Source organism: Scomber scombrus, chromosome 21 (assembly GCF_963691925.1).
Source record: "Scomber scombrus chromosome 21, fScoSco1.1, whole genome shotgun sequence".
NCBI lineage: Eukaryota > Metazoa > Chordata > Actinopteri > Scombriformes > Scombridae > Scomber > Scomber scombrus.
Genome location: NC_084990.1, coordinates 17,068,506 through 17,090,115, shown reverse-complemented (window position 1 = coordinate 17,090,115; position 21,610 = coordinate 17,068,506). Strand labels below are relative to the sequence as shown.

Sequence of the window (21,610 nt, the reverse complement as noted above, 5' to 3'; positions counted from 1 at the left end):
TAAGGTGGTGGGGGTTGTTGTGCGGCTTTGCGGTAAAGGGAAGTGTTTGAAGGCCGTGGCTTGCGGTGTTGGAAAAAGAAAACCGGTTCCAAATTAGAACTGCTAAGAACCGGATATCTATTAAAACATTTTAATTTTGCTTTTGATTATTGGTTCTTAAACCTTTTATCATTGTAAACAAAGGCAACAATGTATGTGGCTATGTGCCAGGATCTGTTTATGTCACGCATCAGTGTATCAGCGTGTCAATTTGTTTTGATACGTGCACGCATGACAAGATAAAAAATAAAACAAAATAAAAGATTATGCATGCTTTATGTCACAACAGTAGTGCAAGATGGACTGCAATAAAAGAAAACAACATTATTAAAGAAAACAACAAGACAAAATGCAATGTGGGAAACCGATCAGCTGTAAGTCAGGTTACACATCAAATTTGGCCAAACCTTTAAGGCAGCATAGCGTCAATCTAAAACACTGTTCAGTGTTTGATGTCTTGTGGTCTCTAGAGTGTGTCATCAGCCAGCAACTGGCTGCAACATATAGTGTCTGCATGTACTGTATTCCTGTTGTCATTCAAGGGGGGCTTAGTGCACAGAAAGCGTAATTTAGTATTAACTAAAAAAAACTTCCAAAGTCATGACTCAATTTTTAAATGATTTTGAAAACATCTTGCAAGATTTCACTGAGGAAGACTTGGTCAGACACAATAACAAACAGACACAAAATGATGGGGATAAAGGGTCCAGGTGGAAAATGACTTAAGTTTCCCTTTAAGCTGCACTCCTCAGCTGCATTCAGACTGAAAACAGCCCTGTGTAAAACAATGCAAGGGGCTGTGTTGGTCTGGGTGTGTTGTTTAAAGTGCTGGTGAGACAATGAAATATGATCCATCAGGTCTGGTTGGAGTAACAGATTATTGTGTTTTACAGGTTGATCAGAAAAACACTGCACAGTGGTTACTCTCAGACTTGATTTTTACAACTCTGGAAACTACACCTGTGTTTACTAGTGCACATGTGAAGTGTGCCTGTGTCCTTGGACCTGTAAAACAAAGTATGAATGGAACTGCGTGCCAGTATTGTAGCAAGAAATATGAATCTATTTGTGGGATATAAGGTATGCAATAACCAAAGTGATCTGTAAATCAACCATTACAGGTTTTTTTTACTCTTGTTAAAATCTCATTAATGTTTGTATTTGCCTACTATTCATTGTCTCAATGGCATACTACTGGTTTTGTTTACTGTTGCTTAGCAACATGTAATAGACTCAAGAAACAAGCTGGTGGAGGTGAGCTGCAACATTATTTCTTCATTTAATGCTGCAGTTATTTCCCCAAAATTATAGCTAATTATTGCATAAAAGCAATGTCAGATTTGGAGTTGTGGCAACTGCAATACTCACTGAACATCTGCAGCACTGAACATGCAACTACATCACATCAGATTTTCTAATAGCAAGGGTTACCACACAACCTATGAGCTATTTTCACAATGCCAATTCATGGCAAAAAACAACCTTAGAGCATATGAAACATGAGTTAGAGAAAAAAATGCTCTAAAAATAGAAAAGTAGATCTTGAAAAAAGCTTTTAACCAAGAATGGACACTCTGACCCCATGTCTAGTCAGAAAGTATAGGTTCATGGTTGAGCGTAGATCACCCACGTTCTGGAGGTGCTCATAGCTCAATACACAATGACTGTAAGCACATCAAATGGACCAAATACTTCAACAGATAGTTCAAAACCATTTTCTCTCATGTTCCCTGAGACAGTGATGATAGTGAAGTGCCCCTACAGACAAAGCACACATCTTTGGAACAAACATACCCACTCAAATCTGAACTGAAGGCATAGAAAATATTAAAGCCTGATATGATTGATCCACTGTACTTAAGGATATACATTATGTTTTTAAATGCAGCCTTTATTTGACTTGAAATATGTATTTGTTATTAGAGTACTAACCCTAACCCTAACCTTTATTATTTCTGTGTATAATAGAATGTGAGTTTCTTGTATGTCACACGTCACATCGTATGTACTGTATTAATTTTTCTGTGTGTTGAAGTAGTGGCCAGAGGTCAAGCAAATGGACTGTTCACAACAGGCACTGCAGCAGTATGCTATAATTTACCGGTATGCTATATTTAACGGTTAAATACTTAGTAAGTAGGGGGACTGACATAAGAATGGTTACCCAGGAATGAATGCAGTGACAGATAAGTCTTTCCCACTCCAATTACAAATAGGGCTTCCCTGTCTCATTTCAGGAGGGTCTTTAATCCCACATTTTACTGGCTCTACCATTCTTGGTGGCCCATGTAAAGAGCATGTTGCTGGCGAGAGTCGAGAAATCCCTCTCTCACTTTCTCCACTGGATATTTAAGTATTTCTCCTCCTTCCAGCCGTTCTGTTTTCTTTACCTCCTTAGCTGCGCTCAATGATTCGTCATAGTAGCATTAAATCTTAAATCTGCTTTCCTTTGTCTGATGGGTATTTTGAAACATCTGTTTAATTCACTTAAGATTCAGACTGTATCTGTCCTCTGAAAAGTCTTAAGTCGTAACCACCTTTGGTTACAAGATTGTATTCACCATCATCAAGGACATTACTATGACCCAGTTGCACAAACACATGTTCTTTTGCTGTCATTAAGTGTGTGTACACAAAAAGTACCATTTGTGTGTATTGTTCTGCGAAATTGCTAACTGTATTGGTGGTGCAGTGAGTTAAATTGGTGAATTGTAGTTGGGTGACTTGAGTCTCTATCTCTGCTGTGGATTCTTGAACATCTGTGCTATGTAGCAAATTAAGAATCGTGATTTTGAATTGTAAACTCACAAACAACATTGATCGATCGCCTAGCAGCCACTTCTCAAACCACTTGAACACCAGGCATAATGTATATTCAACTTCTGTCAAAGGAGAAGATTTTACTTTTTTACTTAGGACTGTTCTGAATACTGTGTGTGCGCGCATGTTTTTGTTACTTCTTGGGGACCATTTCCGGTATCCAACGTTGATGGGACCAGTAGTCGTCATGGGGACCAAAGCCCGGTCCTAATGATGCAAAAAGTAATTTCTAAGGTCCCAGTTAAGGTTAGGGGTAAGGTGTGAATTAAGGTTAGGATTAGGCATGAATTGGTTAATGTTAGGGTTAGAGTTTAGGTTGGGCTGTTCACAATGGATGGAAGTCAGTGACATGTCCTAACAAGGAGCTGTGCATGAGTGTGTGTGAGAGAGAGAAGGAGAGAGAAATTTAATATTCAGTCAGTCTAACATTTCACCGTAACCCCTCTTCAGTTGTAGAAATCCTCACATAAACAAAGAGGTGCTTTGCATCAGTGACACCATGTGTCCTTGTTGGTTTATAAGCTGGGGAACCTTGGGTATTTTCCTAAAGTCACCTGATACATCGGCTTAGCACTTTTTGTTCCCATGAGGCCGCTGGATCCTCACTTTCATTAAAGTTGTTTGCAGAGTCTCTCAGCTTCGGTGCCTCATAAAACAAACTGCTATGATGAAAATAACTTAAAACCACACAACCCAACGCTCCTCCTCTGTTTTATTAGTACACGCACGCAGAGGCAGACACACACATACACAACAAAATGCTGTGTTTGTTGAGGTTCTAATGAGTCCCAGTAGCAGCGGTTTGATTTTTCCCTCCTAATTTGACATGCTTCACTTGGGCTGGGTCCCTCTCGCTCTGCAGATCTCAAATCCTCCATGCAGAGGCCTAATGAATCTTCTCCATGTACACAAACAAAGGACAACAAAACAAGCAGGAAACACTCGCTTCCTTGAGCTTCTAATTGTCCAAAACATGTCAATCAATCAACATAGTTTGCTTAAATCCACTTTTTCCTCTGACAAGAGTTATTAGTCGCCCATGAGAACATATCAATCTTCAGATCTGCTGGGTATAATGCTTGTGTATTGGTTTACATCTACAACTGCCAGTTTCCTTTCATTTTGCTCCGGCAGTGTGAGAACATTTGCCGTTGTGCTTTCTGCTTAGGAAGGTGACATGAAGAACAATGAGTCAAGCCTCTCTGGTCTCCGAGGGCTCTCTATGTTGAGTTTCAGCAGTAATTGAATCGGGGCTTTTGCTGCCCACAGAAGACGGTGTTAGTAAATTGTCTTAGATAGTTTATAGGGTAATAAAGTCCCTCCACACCAACACCTGCCAGCTGCGCTCAGCTTTGACCAAAACAGTCTATTTAATACCTCCCATTGTGCACCTGCAGCCCACCCGTAACGGTCAGCACTCAACTCAATCACACCATCAACACGGCCAGTAGGCAGTGTCTTATTCATCTCCTGGACACTTCTGAAAGATATGATTGGGGTAATTAAAATCTTGACTCAATTAGCCTTGCATTGTTGACCTTGTTTGTATGTTAGGATGCTCTATCTTCCAAATGCAATTACTGCAGCCATTTTCTCCTATCTGATCGCCTCAGCAGCTGATGAGCGTGCGCTGTTGTAAAAAATGAAAAGTGCTTTTTCTGTACTTCTTCTTCTCTTCACAGCAGCTCATAGCTTGTTAAAAACAACTTGTCTCCTTTTTGTCACTAAGTTTTTATTTTAATTTTGGATTAGTCACAAATCATATGAAAAAAGGAAAAAACTATTCAATGGAAAAAATGCAACCATGTTGAATAAAGATACATAGAACAAAATGATGTATATCAGCAAATGAACCTAACATAACATAATCCCATATATCCTCAACAATGAAGGGTGTAGAATAGTAGTCTACCTCCCCTTAAACGTGTCAACCTGTCAGTGCTAAATCAATGAGTGTAAGAAGCTACCTGTCTCTTCATTACATTTCCTTTTTATGAAGTCTAACTGGTATACAATAGTACCTGTGAATGATCTTTATAATGTGTAAATTTACCCTAGACATCCCAAATGGACCATCCTGTATTTGTTACTATGTCTTTCTATGCATCTTCCTCAGTGTTACAATTTAGATCGACTTCTGTCTCTTTTGAAAGGAATGGTTGAGTGGGTGAAGAGGAGGTGTACAAATGGATGCAGCGCCGATCACATCCTAGGATGGTATTTGTCACAAAGAGTTTTTCATACATTACAGTCAGTGTTTACGCAGCCCAGGTTTGAGCTTCGGTCCGTGTGTATTGTGCAAATGTGAAAAATGTCGCAGTGAATAATGTTAATTACACCTCTGACAAAACTGTGCGCCTTTAAAATGCTATTATTGGGCGAGCATGCATCTTCCCTCGGCTTTTGCAGCCAGCTTTTGGAATTATTAAAGAATTGTGCATTAACGGGAGTCAGCAGTTTTCAGTGCTGCAATCTCATTACATTTACAGGGAAGGGATGGAGAGCAACAAAAAAAATTAATTGGAGGCATGCGATAGTTAGGACAGGAGCCTGGGCAAGGGCAGAATAAATCAGAGGTCTGTTTGACAGCTTTATGGCTCTGGAGAGAGAGAAGTGGTTAACTTTAATGGGAGGAGATAGAAATGTTGAGTTACTTTATTTTTCCCTCTTCCTCCCCATGCTATCCCCTTCCACCTCATCAGCTGAGGCACACAGCCCCTCACCCCTGAACTATTTGGACTCAGCTTGATATATAGAGTTAATTCAGCTTGCTCCGCGCAATAATTCATGCGTTTCATGCATTTAATGTCGTGCAGACACAGCACAGTGTCGAATTGTTAATTTTCTGCGCAGAGATTGTAGCCTCCCTCCACACACACACACACACACACACACACACACACACACACACACACACACACACACACACACACACACACACACACACACACACACACACACACACACACACACACACACACACACCTCTGTCCTGCCTGTCACCCAATCTACTCACTGTCCCCACCCCCTACTCCTTCATCCTCCTCTCTTCCTCCCTGCGTCCTCCACCTTCTTTTTTTCCCCATTACTTACTTTGGAAGTTAATTTGGCTAAAAGAGTGTCCACTCCCAGCAGTATTTCCTGCAACTTCAGGTTTATTTGTCTCGTTAGAAATATTTAAAAAAAAAAGTCCTCCATTTTTTCCTCACGCCTGAACTGGACTCTCACCTCCTGGCCCTGCGGTCAAGTCTTGCCCTAACCCCCATCCTCAAGTTCACAAAGGTCATCCCCGCAAGAGGCCCCCAACCTCCCTGCTGACTTAAGCCTTGTGCTTTTATAATTGGGGGGAAACACTGGCTAGTAAAGCAGCCATTGAAGTGGCTTCTGCAGGGTAATGGGGCCCTGCTCTCCATGCACTTGATTTAATCCGGCCAGACCTCTGTGTGTGTGTGTGTGTGTGTGTGTGTGTGTGTGTGTGTGTGTGTGTGTGTGTGTGTGTGTGTGTGTGTGTGTGTGTGTGTGTGTGTGTGTGTGTGTGTGTGTGTGTGTGTGTGTGTGTGTGTGTGTGTGTGTGTGTGTGTGTGTGTGTGTTCTGGGATTGTTGTATGCTTGTGGGAGCAGATGGAAGGGGTCACACCTCAGAAGACATTATGAGTTCTGTTAGCATATTATACCCCATAGAGTTCACAAAACTGACTGAAATCTAGTGCTGCAACCAACGATTATTTACATTATTGATTAATCTGTCAGTTATTTTCCGATTCATGTCAAGGATATCCAACAGAGGCTTGCAGAGATCAAGGTGATGACTTCAACTTGCTTTTTTCTGTCTTTAACAATCTAAAACTTCATCCACAATGATATAAAACACATTGGAGAAGCTGGAACCGGTGGATATTTGGCATTGTTGCTTCATAAATTACTAAACGATTAACCTATTACCTAAATCATTGTTTATTAATCCACTGTAGATCGATTAATGGACTTATAGTTTCTGTATTACTAGAATTATTCGATTACACGCGTATAAAAATGAAAAACCGAGCTGTGGCTACAGATATTTGGCCCTGAAAATTCCATTAAGTCATCTGGAATTACAAGTGTAGTTCAAGCAGAAAGGTATAATTAACCTCATTGTGGTACAGTAACTCTGGTTTTGCACATTTATAGTTTTAGTGTTCAAAGACCTGGCAACACTTCGAGAGCTCTGTCTTTTTTCTTGCAGGTTTGAGCATCGGCAACATTAAGTTTCTGCAGTGTTTCATTGGCCTTGGCGCAGACCAGCCAAAGATAAACAGCGAAAAAGCATTTTCCCTCAGGCCTTGAACACAACTCAGTATAAAGTTGAAGCCGTCACCTTAAATCTAACATGGAAACTATCTTGAAGTTAGTAGAAAGAAAGAAGAAAAAAAATTTACTTGTGTTTGTGGTCTGGCAGAGTTGCAGAACACATTGTTTTCATTTATTTATTTAATTTCAGTTGGCAAGGTAGAGGTGAGTAAAGTTTATTTTTTTTATTATTATTTTAACAGTGGGAGGAAAGAAGGAGGTCACATTTGTTGGCGGTGCTGCTGTGGGAGTGCGCTGATACGACTGCAAGGGCTTTGTGTCAGGAGACATTTTGTGGCAGGCAGGAGAGAAACCTAGCGTTGTGACAAGGGCTTTCTCTTCTTTAAAAGGCGTGGCGACCTCTTTGACCCAGCGAGTTGAAATTGAGGCCAACACTTGTTCTCATGCCCCAATGGAGGGAGGAGGAAAACTCTCTGACAGCATCTATTTCATTATTGAAAACAAACAACAAAAATGGAGGAGGATATCTGATTTTTTTTTCTCTCCAGAAAGTGTTATATATATGTGTGTGTGTGTGTGTGTGTGTGTGTGTGGCGTCTATGTCGGGAGCATCAGTCGCCACAGTTCAGACAACACAACTGACCTAAACCCTGAGGCGGTCAGTGTGTCTTCAGTGTGGATACAATCCCATGATTCATCCTTTTTCATGGCATTTCCTCCCAATGTTGTGCAGGGCTATGTGCTCTCAGGGCCTGGGAGAAGACCTCTGAGCTGCTCCTACATAAACACACACACTCACACACACACACATATCACATCTTTACGTACCCTATCCACACACAACTATGGATTTGATGCATTTAAATGGCCTATCTAGTTGAGCGCTGATATTATACAGCAGTTAAAGCAGATAAAGCTGATGACATTATATTCATATTAATGGTTTGTATTAGCAGCTTTGATGTTCAGATTGTTGATAAAATGTTGCTTTGATTGGTGTTTGAGAGAAGACACTAAACTGTAACAGATGGCAGCATGTAGAGCAAAGATTTCAGATTGTCATTTATCAAAAAAAAAGAAAAAAGCCAAATATTCAGTGGTTCCAGCTTTTGAAATGTGAAGATTTCTGGGTTTTTGTCTGTTTTTATATCACTGTAAGTTGAACATATTTGAGGTTTGAACTGTTTGGACAAAACAAGCAGTTTGCAGACATCACTTTTCACTCTGGAAATTTGTGATGGACATTTTTCGATATTTATTTATTTTTGCCACTGAATAAATGATAAATTGATTACTCAGAAATAAATATTTGATACATTCAAGGATAATGGAAATCATCATTAGTTGCAGCACTAGTGCACGTCAATCATGTTGAGGGAATCAAATGGAGAGGCATGTGACATACAGATAGGAGAAAAATGAGTGGAAAAACAAAGCACAGCAAAAGTAAATGCTGCCATACAAATGTTCTGTTTAATACAGCTGAGCAGCTAACATCCTGTCATGTGGTGTGACATGTATGAAAATGCTGAGCAGGCCTAGTTAACCTCAATTTTGGATCAAGATGGCAATGACTTAATCCCATGATGAAACAACTCTATCACCAGATGTGAACCTGATTATTTTATATCAGATATTTGGGAATTTTCCTCTTAATTGATTAATTTAATAGTCGGCAACTACTTGATTTATTGAATAATCTTTGCAGCTTTAAACCTGATTGAACTCCTATGAGAGATTTTGCAGCAATGTGTTTCACAGCACTTTCTATCACCATCATCCAAAAATTGGTTGTTTTTTTCCCTTCAATCTGTCACCCATCTCTTAGTCTAAAGTGTAATAGCAGCACAGAGCTAATACTGTAAAATGTGATTTAAGTTTCACACAGATGCCCCCAATTTGTTTCCCCCAGGTTCAGAGAAATGCAGCAGCAGCAGAAACAGCGACAGCACAGAGATCGCATTTGTTTGAGGAAAATTACCGCACCCCGGCAACATGCTTGATTATCTCCCAAAAAACAGTCATAAAGAGGTGAAAAAAAACCTCAGTATAGTTGTTAAATACATATTAAAATATTTCTTATACAGCATTGAGGTGATGCAGGGACGCGCTGCATCTCTGGAAAGAGAGCATGCATCCGCACTCTAATCAATTCAGGTAGGGCAGCATTATCTGTGGAGCTGCCACCAGAGCCGCGCTGCACAATAACTCAAGGAGGGCATTTGAGAAGTGTGTGAGTTTGATCCTGTGCCAGGGTGATGAATAGCTGTTTTTTCTCTTTTGTTGCCCATCAGCACTTTTATTCCGCAGTTAATCCACCAGGCCACTTCCCCCACTGTAATTTTTCACCTTGCTGTGTGATTGTGTTTGTGTACATGGGTGTGTGTGTGTGTGTGTGTTTTCTTCCCTTGTCAATGGAAAGGCTCTTGCACTCATATAAACACAAACACCTGCATCCGCCCCGCCCTGCTGGCATTGGAGGCTGATTTAAAGGTGTCTTTGTGTGTGTGTGTGTGTGTGTGTGTGTGCGTGCCGATAGGATTGACATCTCGTGAAAAGTTAGTGAGGAGTGGGAGCCATATATAACATGTCAACAAGCTCGATGTGGGGGTGACGCTTGTTACCGGGGTGTGTCAGGTGTTAAAAGGATTGTCATGTTGTTGCAGATAATGCAGCTTAGCCACTTGATTTACTACACCGATGGAGGTGAGGCTTTCTGGTGGGACCTCCCCCTGCTGAGACCACATCCACATTAAGCAGGGTGAAACTGAAAAGGCATCCTTTTCTCAGTGGTCTGGCCTTCCAACGACATAAAGCCAGCATTTTTTCACATGCAAAAATTGAGCTTTTTCAAAACGCTGTCCCGATTGAGGAGAAATAAAAATTGAAAATGGCGAACTCACATTTTATCATGGTTAGGGAAAACAGAACTCCTGGAAACGGCTTTGTGTAATAATGTAAATTTTCTCTTGGATTACTAAATCACACAGGACTGGTTTTAGCATTGAGCTTTATTCATATTTATTTTGTCAGATGACGTTACAATCGTAAAACATTCCTATAAACAATGCAGAGTAGGAACTGCTGTTCCCTTGGTTAACAAGTAGCATTTATGAGCTACAATCCTCTCATTATTTTTACTTGTTAAGTTGTGTGATGACTTAAAATGAAAAATGTGTAAATCAAAACTAAATTGTGAGTTTGGCTGTACTGAAACACACTATGTCATGGAGAGCAGGAGAGAACAGATCGGCTTCGGCCAACCTAAAGAGGACAAATAAGAATAGATTTTCCCCTTTTTTGCTGTTGTTCAGGTGTTTTAGTGTGGACATAGAACTTTAAAAAGTACCTGTAAAGAAACATGTGGACACTGGTCTTTCTCACATTTTAAGGGAGCATTTCAAGCCAGGTTATGGTGGATACAATTTGAGTGGCCACATTTAGTGTTTTTTTTCCCCCCAGGAAACATCTGGCAGTCTGTATTAGATCTCTTTCAGTAGACGTGTTACAGCTCGACTGCACAAACAAACGGTTAATGAGGCGAATGTGGATTGACTTGAAATTCTGTACGCACCTTTACACTCCAGCAGAACCTCCCGACCTCCTCTTCTTCCTTCTCCTTCTCTTGCTTCTCAGGCCAGCTTTGATTAGGGAATTATGGTTCCTTGTGGTCATATTTTAATACAAGCCAGAGCACTTTTGAGCCCCTCCTCAGCTATACGCTCCCGCCACGTCTCTTCGTTGTGGAGGGGCTAGCTGCACTCAAGAGAGCTGTTCTACATACGGCGAACAAGGAGCACAGCTTCGCGCAAAAGCCTGCTGAGACTCCACACCATTTATCTCTCAGCTGCAAGGTTGGGCCAGGACTAATTGACTGAGCTGTTCGTGTGTGTGTGTATATATATATATAAATATATATAACATGTATGTGTGTGTGTCAGCCCTGTTCCCTTGAAGCATGGTGCATTAGTAGAGCCTGAGATGATAGGATGTGGTAAAGAGAGAGAGAGAGAGAGAGAGGCCAACCCTGTGTTGTGAGCCCATCAGAGGGGGCTCGGATAAAAAGCTCTCCTGTAAAGTCAGTTATTGGCTCCAGCTCTCTAAAATACGGCATGTTAAACTGTGCTCAGGGAGCAGAAAAAACACACAGCCGATTTTGAACTGTATATGTGCATTAAGAGGAAAATTCAGGTTTATTACAATAAGGTTTTTTTTTTTTCTTTTTCTTTTTTAGTTTTGGCTATCGTTATATCAGATATGATGATATTGTACTTGCCAGAGTAATTGCTTAGATGTGTCGACATGGCTAAAACGAGGTCCAAAGGGAGAAAAATCAGAACTGATTAGACGATTAGACCGGTTGTAAAAGAGACGGCAGTTTATTCAGTTTTAAGCCACCTTGCTTTGAAGTGAAATTGAAAGTGAGCGCAATAATCTAGGAAAACTCTGTGCTCGCGACTCGAATGGCAGGTCAAAGAAGTCAGTCCATGTACTGTGATACTTTTTAACAACAGTTTGGGTTATCATTTTCTCTTCCAAATGCTTTTGGCTCACCTGGAGGTTTCGTTAAACATGTCTGATTATCTCACTGTGTTCCTTGCCCTGATGGGATTTTTGAGATCCAATTAACTTGAATACAGTGTTATTATTACGGATAGAAACGCTGGCCAAAACTATGGGAATAAAAACAAAGTCGTAATGAACTGGAATTATCCTTTAAGTGTTCCTGGCTGTGTGAATCGCCATCCTCGTGTTGTGCAGCACGGCCCTCGTGCTCTTCCTCTGTGTTCCTCTCACCACTCTGCTCTGGACTTTATCAACACATTGTTTGACTTGGCCTCCTCCCAATGTAAGCCCAAGTACAGCACGGAGTTGGCTGTCTCACCGTCCGCAGGGAGTGGGCTGAGTGATGTATGTGTGTGTGTGTGTGAGTTCGTGGGCACATTCCGGGGGGAGTGGAAGCACCTCGTTCTCCTGGACCAGGAAGCTCTGAATCACACTGGCTCTTCCTGGAAGGACCCAGAGGGAGCAGAGCTGAGCCGGCTGGACTCGGGCAGGCTGTCTGAGCCGGAGCCTGGCCTCTCGCTGACACCAAGCTGGTGGCGAGTGCAGTTCTTACCTCACCCTCGCAAGGCAGGCCACGCCTTCCCTCTGCTCACCAGGTTGGCACGCTGCAGGCGTTTTCCTGTACAGGGAAGTGTTTTCAGCTTTGGCTTCAGCTGTGGCTTGCACTGATAACCTCAGCCTCTGGAACTTTGAGAAACAAGAGTTTATTGATTGGATGTAAATAGCACAAGGTGGGCTACAGTAGCTTCAAATTCAAGGGCTGCCTTGTTTGTATATTTCAAGACTAAATTATCATCACTGATGCCACTAGTTTAACAATTCTGCAGTTTGAAAGCATTCAGCCTGCTGTGATTATAAAGCTAAATATAATTGTGTCAAGCTGTCACCTGCCTACGCTGCCGCAGGCCTTGCTTAGTTCATGGAAATCACACTCTCCCCTGCCTGAGGTGCTGAGGATATGGGCATGTAAGTTGATATTAATAGTAGAGCCGGGCTGGTGCAGCAGGGTGTCCACACCTTCCTGTTTTCTCTTTCTTTGTTTTGGCCCCGCGCTGACAGATTTACCTCTGGAAGAACTCCAGCGTCTGAAAGGGAAAAATGGGCTCCATTGTTCAAATGGGGGCTCTAGTGGAAAGAAAACAGAGGCTTTTTGAAGAAAATAACAAGAGGGTTACAACGGATTGCAATATCAGTTGTATAAACAACCTTGTCATTGAGACTTGTGTTTGTTATTTCTAATGGTAATTGAGAGTACAGGGGTGTTTTTCTTAAGTGTGTCGTTTTGGGTGAAAATGTAAAAATCTCAGTGAGAAGTTTTACTTGCTTTGAGGAGGCTCTCATTTTGGAGTCTCTGAAGAGGCTTTCTGAGCTCCAGTTTTTGATAGGAATCAGCTGTAAGAGGGATGGATATTGCTGTGCATTTTCCTGCTGCACGCTGTCAGATAACTTTAACAGTTTTCTCTCCTCACAATTTTCCTGTCAAACTCCAGGGGGAAATTAAGTCAGGAGAAGTAACTGCTGAAGTTATCCAACTCTATCTTAAAGCAAGTGCTTCATGTTTTTACAGTCCTGGCGAGGATTACCACTGAAATCACATTGAAACATTACATTGACATTCAAATAGGTTGTAGCATCAGCTGGGAAAGAAACTAAGATAAACAGAGACTCCAGAGCTGCAGTGCTTTTGACAACTCATTGAAAGATTTCATCTAAAGCTTCCCAGAATGAGATATAATGTGTCAGCTTACTAAAAATAACCAGTTAGATAATCTTAATCTTCCTAACTGTCCATCCAATACAGATAAAAATATCCTGCCTCAGACTGCCTGTTCTTAAACTGAAAAACTCAGTCATCACTTCATCACTCAGCGCAATGAGTTTAAGCACTGTTTTTCCAAAAAGATGCAACGCTGTCCAAGTATTTTTGGAGTTAATTCCATTTGATGATTGATTAAATCCCTGTGGTTTCCCTGTGGTTTCTGTATTTTTGCCACATGCTGAATACGTGGTTAGATTGGCTGTAAAAGATTGTTGTGGTACAGTAAGCATTTATGGTTGCATAATACAATTCAAACAGATCTACATCAACAGACTATTCCAATCTAATCTTACCTCATTTTAATCTTTGGAGCTTTATACTACAAATCATATTCTTTCAGTGTTAGTTAAACAGCTGTTCAGGTTTTTTCTTCATAATTTCTTGACAAATATTGAAATTAACTCAGAAACTTGAAAGCATACTGAGTGCATACCTCCAACAGGGCTGCTCAATTTCATAAAATGAATTTGAAAATGATTAGAAATGTGTAATCTGCTTCTGGATCAGCATGAAATTAAACATAGGGGTAATTAGTTGTGAGATACATGTGCCAGTTGTGCCACTGTTTCACTAGCTGAGCAATATCTCATGATGTAATAGCAAAAGAGTGAAATCCTTGTATCTGAACTAAAAACTAAGCACTGGTTACCTTGCACCAAATTTCACTATAATCTTTCATGTTTTTGACAAGTTGCAAACAGGCTTGAAAACAACCTGCTTCGTTCGAGGTACAAGTCAAAGGAAATTGTAATTTAACCACGTTTTTACCCAATGTACAGACATTTGTGGCCGAAACTGCAAGTCAAAGTGTCAACCATCAGAGATATCCTGTGTATATTATAACAGCCAGGTGAGAAATAGAACCTAGCATTGCTACGGGTTTAATGTGGATAGGAAACATGATCAGTATGGATTTTCTGGATTTATCCAAATGTTTCATTGAGGAAAAAAATCTCAGCCTACATTAAACTATAAGCCCCACAGTATTGACACATAACTGACAAGTGCGGAAACGTATTGCTGTTAGGTATCTCCCCTAAATGTCAGAACCTGCACTCTGAAGCATCAGAACAAGAGTCTCCCCTTCAGCAGTGAGCCCGAGGCTTCACTAGCATTTCTTCACATCCTTAGAAAGTAGAGTCTTATTGGAGCAGACCTCAAGGCTTAATGTCAGCAAATTAATTATGGATTCACCCAATTAGTTCACAAACTACGCTGTGTTCGAGGGAAAATGATCAGTCCCTCAAATGACTTGTCTCTTCAGTCTTTGCCCCAGTGGGCATTGTGCCTCTCTCAGAAGTGTGTGTGTGTGTGTGTGTGTGTGTGTGTGTGTGTGTGTGTGTGTGTGTGTGTGTGTGTGTGTGTGTGTGTGTGTGTGTGTGTGTGTGTGTGTGTGTGTGTGTGTGTGTGTGTGTGTGTGTGTGTGTGTGTGTGTGTGTGTGTGTGTGTGTGTGTGTGTGTGTGTGTGTCACACAGCAGGCAGGTAGCCTGACCTTTTTAATTATTCAATCTCTCAAACTCATCCACAGACGCTCTCCTAGCCAGCTCTCTCTCTTTCTCTCTAGTTTGGCTTTTTAACAATCAGCCTCCTGTCCAAACATATTTTTTTCTCTCTTATAAAAAAAAAAAGAAAGAAACAGCTTATTTTTTCTGAAAGGGAAACTTGAAAACATATGTATTTTTCAACCTGGATCCTATTTCCCATCATTTTGTGTGTAAGTGACTAAAGGGGACGTCAGTTTTTGAAATCTGTCCAGTATTGAGCGAGAGCACTTCAGCCAGTAGCTGTGAAATGTGATGCAATGTAATCCTTTGGGGCAATAGTGCCCTGTCAGTGTACATCCACTAAAAGTGCTTGTGCTTGTGTTTGCCACCGCCGCGCTCAGTGGCAAGTCCTGAAGTTTCTCTGTAAAACTCTGATCTCTGTCCACACATGAAGTGACACTGTAACTGCAACAACTCTTTTGACAGTGTGAGATTGCCTCAGATCAGGAGCCTCCCCCCCAAGTGTCTAATAAAGTAAGTAATCACTGCTGTCTAATGAGAGCCTGTCAGGGGCGGTGCTCGTGTCTGTTTACCAAACCAAATTATTTTCTTATTTCGGCAAAGTCAATTAATCACATTGGAGGCGATCGCGTTAGCCTTTGTCTCTCAGTAGGAAGATGGATTGCAATAACTGTGGTGTCGTCATTTAATTTCATTGTGTTACGAGAAGATGCTGTTGCAAATTAACTCAATTTGACTCTGAGTTTTTCACATTCTCTCATGCTAATGCTTGTAGTCTTTGCTTGTGTAATGTTTAATGTGTAAGAGTTGGGCTGAGCTGATTTTTATCATTCATTATTTTTCAGATGAATCAATGTTTAAGTCATAAAAGCTCCAAATGAGAAGTAAAATGTCCCTCAAAAGTTCCCAAAGCCTAAGATGATGTTCTTTGATTAGCTTAGCTTAGCATAAAGGATAAGCAGAGGGAAACAGCTAGCCAAAATTGCCTACTAGCAGATTTAAAACTTAGTAATGAACACACTATATCTTGTTTGTTAAACTTCTACAAAAAGCAAAGTGTAAAACTGACAAGTTGTGGTGTACAAGAGGTCATATGCTGGACTATTTCTTGGATTTTTTTACTTCTAGACATAGCTAAGCTAACCATCTCTAGGATCCATCTTCATATTTAATGTACAGTCTTTTACTGTAACTCTCGGCAAGAAAGCAAGTTAAAAGTATATCCCAAAATGTTAAAAATCTTACTTTAACAATAATAATCATCAATTTGCTGTCATGTGTTTTTCTGACACTATTCCATAAGAGTCGTTTCAGCGCTAACTGACACCACTCCTTTGTGTGTATTTGTCTCTATCCACGGTTCTGTATTCAAAGCCCCCACTGCTTCACTACCCTTCCCCCACCTCAGAGGACAGTACTCGGACTGTGATCTCTGTGTTTTGCTGACATTGAGGAGAGTTTGTGGACTGTGATTGTCCTCACAGCGCGGCCGTCCTTGGGAGACAGAGCCGGCCGTCACAGATATGGATTCCTCCATTTAATGTCTCGGCCTCTCGCGCACAAATGTTTCTCTTTCAATGAGCTGTGGCCCTGTAGACAGGGAGTTTTATCGATCATCTGACTTTTAATGCCTCTTAAATATTAAGATTCATGTATTAGACCTTTGTGTTTGGAGTGAGAATGCAAAATCCCTTCCTAAATACCCTTTCAGACCCTCCTAGCTTCACTGACGGCGTTGTTACAGTTTTTAATTTTCAGAAAACCATGCCAAGTTACATACATTTTCAGAAAAGCATGGAGGTCATGCTTGGGTGTATTTTAAAAGTCACAGAGGGAGATTTTTCTCATGTTTGGGAGTACTCTGCTTGTAGTTGGCTGAGGAAACAAGGGGTATAAAAATTGGGGATGGGTTGGCCTCTGTGAGGATCTCGTTAGCCTCTGTGAGTGCTCTTTTTCTCCGCTTCCCTCCCTCTCTGTCACTCTCACTCCCTAAGTCACGCACACACACACACACACACACACACACACACACACACACACACACACACACACACACACACACACACTCACACACAGTGGAAAAGAGCCCGGTGATTGATGACTCTGTGAGAGAGACCTCAGAGGCAGCAGCACTACTGAGAGATGGACAGATGAAAAGAGAGCAGGAGGGACAGAGAGAAGAACTGAAATAATTCAAGAAACGGGGTGAGGCCTTCCAGCAGCACGTTAACATACTGGAGCCAGACTGCTGCCTTGGAAAGGAACCATGGAGGGGACCCATTGTGTGTGTGTGTGTGTGTGTGTGTGTGTGTGTGTGTGTGTTTGTGTGTGTGTGTGTGTGTGTGTGTGTGTGTGTGTGTGTGTGTGTGTGTGTGTGTGTGTGTGTGTGTGTGTGTGTGTGTGTGTGTGTGTGTGTGTGTGTGTGTGTGTGTGTGTGTGTGTGTGTGTGTGTGTGTGTGTGTGTGTGTGTGTGTGTGTGGCCTCCTCACGCCAAAATCACCCATCTTTGACTACAGAAAACATTCTTAATACAGAGATTTCTTATGAAAACGCAGTTGAAGGTGTTTTCTAGGAAACAAACCAGTTATTTCTTTTAGTGTTTCTCAACAAAAGGTGTCATGTTTATCCTTGAGATCTATGCGTTTCGTTTCTCATAATACATTTGCAAAGGTGATTTATTTCCTTGTTTTATTTCATGTTTGCTAGCTTGCAGTCTTCTCTTTTTCTGCCTTTGTGCAGGGTGCCACCACCAACTCTTAAACAGCAGAATAACATGAAACTGGCGACAGGAATGTGTATATCATCACCCTCCTGTCCAACAAAATAGGGACCCGCTCGTGAAAACATTGGCTCGACAAGGTTCTGGCAGTCTGATCAAATATTTTAGCTTGACGCAAATTAATTGTCTTGATAACATAGCCCATATCAGACCACATTTCTAACATTTCTATTTATTTAGCAAGCTTCAATTAAGGCCTGACGTGAACATTTTTCTCAGAGCTTAGATGCTTGTCTGGAATGTTTGACTTTGTTCTTAGGTTGTGTGTTGCACACTCTGCTTTGCACGGAATATTGACTGTACAAAATGTTTTTTCAATCATAGACATGCCCTCCCCAGTGTGTGAATGTCCACCTACCTCTCATTGAAGGAAAGAATATCAGTCCCCATCACGGCTCCCCATCACTGTCAAAAGGCATTAAATGAAGTGGAAAGGGACAACACAGGTTGAGAGAAAAACGACAGAACAGATGATGTCTAACATACAACTCAGTTTTTTAGGTCTCCATAGGGGATTTTTCCTTAGGGTGTTATAACCTGGTTAGTGTATTTTCCCACTATGATGGATATATATGGTCCCATATGAGAAGAGATGTCCTGATAATGTCACATTTCACAAATAACCACACCAGCCCTGAGCTCCAGACCTAACCAGCCAATTCTGACAGGTTACACTGACAGCTGAGGAGAAGGCTGACTCAAATCTACATTAAATTCTTAACTTTCTCGCTTCCTTCCCTTTTTTTCTTCTTTATTTTGACTACAATGAAATGATGAAGACTTCATGTAATGATTTTGCCCTGATGCTGTCTGGCAGAAAGAAATGTCTCTGTGGTCTCAGCACTTTCTGAGAGGAAAGGCGCCTCTGGCTCTAGTCCTGGACGAGCATGATGTGGCATTTGAGTCTTCGGAGCCACATTTAATCCGTGTTGTTCTACAATAATTGTACTGTGATTCACTGAGATGCTGATCTTTGCTTTACTCTATGCACTGCCAGTGAAGACATGCACACAGAGCTTGGTTCTCTGTTTTCTGTCTAACAAAGATGCATTTGTACATAGAAATCCCTGCTTGTGTCAGTGATACAGAATTGAAGGCTTTGTATAGTCTCATTTTTAGCCAGCCTCAATTTTTAAACTTCTCTAAAACTGTTTAAATCTGAAATCGGAAGTTTACAGTCATACATGCAGTTAAAATAGGGTTTATTGAGGTGCAGGGGCAGAGCAGGTGATCCAGGGTGGGGATCTGTGTAGTTTTTTCTCCGTCTTTGTGTTAGATATTGATTTTTGAAGTTGAAATATTCTGAGCTCAGAGGAGAAAGAGGTATTTGATGAATTAACACTATATTGCACAGATATATAAGTGAGGTAGTGTGCTCGTTTCTGAGTAGATTTTAACTACCCTCTATTGGCTTGAATGTGTCATTACATGACAGTTGTTCAACCTTAAGGTGCAGCACATCAGCACAAAAGCGCAGTTTTATCAGATGATCAATCTTTTCTCACAAGTTCTATCAGCCTTTTTTACATTTACTCAGATCCAACTTTGTCAGATAAATAAGTATTGCTATGCTTACTTTGTTTTTAAATGGCTTTGAGGGGGGAGGAAAGGAAAAGGTAGATTGCTATTTGTCTGAGTCAAGATACCTCAAATGTCACTACGATCAATAAGGAATGTGAGGAGTGACAACTTAGATGGAGCTGCAGATGAGTGCTTGTCAGCGAAAGAAAACACACTTAAAACAGGGGAAAAGTGGAGCTTTTAGAGCATGGAAGCTTTGTCACTTTTGGAGCAAATGGGGCACTTTGTCACTAACTGTGTGTGTGTGTGTGTGAGAGATTCACTGATTTTCCGTATATCTATTGCCTGCAGCTTCACCGGCTCTTTGTGAGCAAGAGGCTGAGTGACTTTGTAGTCAAGGACTCTTTAATGTCTTCCCGTGTCAGAGTTTTTTGTGCTTGTACATCAGTAATGTGTGTGTACAGTATATGTGTGTGTGTGCGTGTGTGCCAGCATTGTGTTAAACCAGGTTGTTCTGTGCTTGTGTGTCTTTCTTGCAGGTGTATGTGCCGAGGCGGTATGCCCCGGGGAGTAGTGCCGACAGTGCACTAGGAGTCTGAACCTTGTCAGTATTTGTGGCTGAGGAGGAGAAGTCCCCTGACGTGCCAAGCTGTACCGTGCCGTCCTGTGCCCGTGCTGTGTTTTACGCCATGTCCCTTACTGACAAACACAAAGTGAAGAGACAGCGACTGGACCGTATTTGTGAAGGTAAAAAGAGTGTTTGAGTCCGTCCTAAACTTTTTTTTTTTTTCTGTTACTCATTCTCGCATAGAACCAACACCGTTTTGAATTTTCCAATATGTGCGCTAGAGGGGCTCTATAGTTGATCTTACTTTTTCAAACATGATGTTGGATTTTTACAGTTCATTAAACTTGATCTGGGTGTGATATTGATGATTTTTGAGCTCCGGTGCATCAAATCAAGGGCTGTCTCTTCACGGGTAAATTGTCTGATAAACTTTAGGAGTAAAGTGCGGGATTATTATGATGGTTAGAAGCAATAATTGTTGTAGTTGTGCTTGTTGTGAAAGATTTTAAGGATTATCCATTTGATGCAAGTTTTTTCAAATTGTACAGTGTGTGGTTAAGTTAAACAGGTTTTTCTTTCTTTAAAAATGTCCAGATACAGTAAAGCTATTTTGCGTGCAAAGAATGAGAAAGCAGCAAATCAGTTATGCAAAAAGACAAGTAAATGTCTTCTGTAGGTTAAAACTGTAGTGTAGTTACATAGTGTTTCAACAATGTCAGTGCATACTCACTGCAGTTGTATTGAAACAGCGGTGTTTATGTAACTTTGATATCTACAAATAATATTAGCTTAATTTAGCTTGATATTGCAAAAATAAATCCTCACTAAACTTGCTTTGTTCTTTTATTCCCCTTATCGACACTACCCAGGAGCTATATGTCCGCTGGCCAACCATCCTTATTGTTATTAGCACAACCCTGAGACCTATTGATGATCAATACTTATTGATTGCTATAATTTTCTCCTGGCACACAGCACATGTCAGATATCACAGTAACCAGTGTATAAATGTTGACCTCAGCAGCAAACAGTCATCTGGCAGATGTAAATGAGATTACTGCTTTACTGTGGCCTGTCTGTGAGCCGGTGTTTGTTTGTGTAGGAGTGTCTGCTGTGTGACTTACGGTTATGGAGAATCTCTAAACATCTCAAGTTAGATTACCAGAGGGGATTGAACGCTCTCTGTCATGTCACGCCTGTTTGGAGGCAGACAATTTTACACCATGAACTGCAGTGATTATTAGACTTCAGGTTATGGATTAGAGAGTGGTGGTGTTGTATCGAGGGGTCTTAAGATAGAACAGGAGCCCCCTACTGCACACGTAGCTGCAAAGTCAGCCTAGGCAACAAGAAATATACGTCTTTGTGTGGGTGTATAAACTGTGTCTCAAGCCGTGTGGATGTGCATTTTTAAACCCACTTGTTTGGCTTTGCCCAGTGTGTGCACATATGTGTGTGTGTGTCTGTCAGACTGTGTCCTGAGGTAAAATCATTTCCTCTCTGCTGTCTGGGTCCCCGAGAGGCTTGTTAAGCTGCTGGGCCCTCCTGGAGCCAGCGCAGGGAGAGGCAGACATGACTGCAATGCTGGAAAATGAAGCTAGACGCACCATTACCCCCAGTGCCAGCATATTTGTTTTGCAGCATGATGTAAGCACCTCAGCGTTGTGTGCATGAAATGAAGGACATATGCCGTGCATCCTCT

At 41.2% G+C, this 21,610-nt stretch overlaps 1 protein-coding gene across 1 annotated transcript in view; it reads left to right on the top strand.

Moving 5' to 3' along the window:
• Nucleotides 1–20,029: 20,029 nt before the first annotated feature.
• LOC134003710 (C-terminal-binding protein 2) overlaps nt 20,030–21,610 on the top strand; it is a 54,710-nt gene continuing 53,129 nt past the window's right edge. The window contains exon 1 of the mRNA XM_062442981.1: nt 20,030–20,087. Coding sequence (XP_062298965.1) covers nt 20,030–20,087 — 58 coding nt within the window. The remainder of the gene's footprint in view (nt 20,088–21,610) is intronic.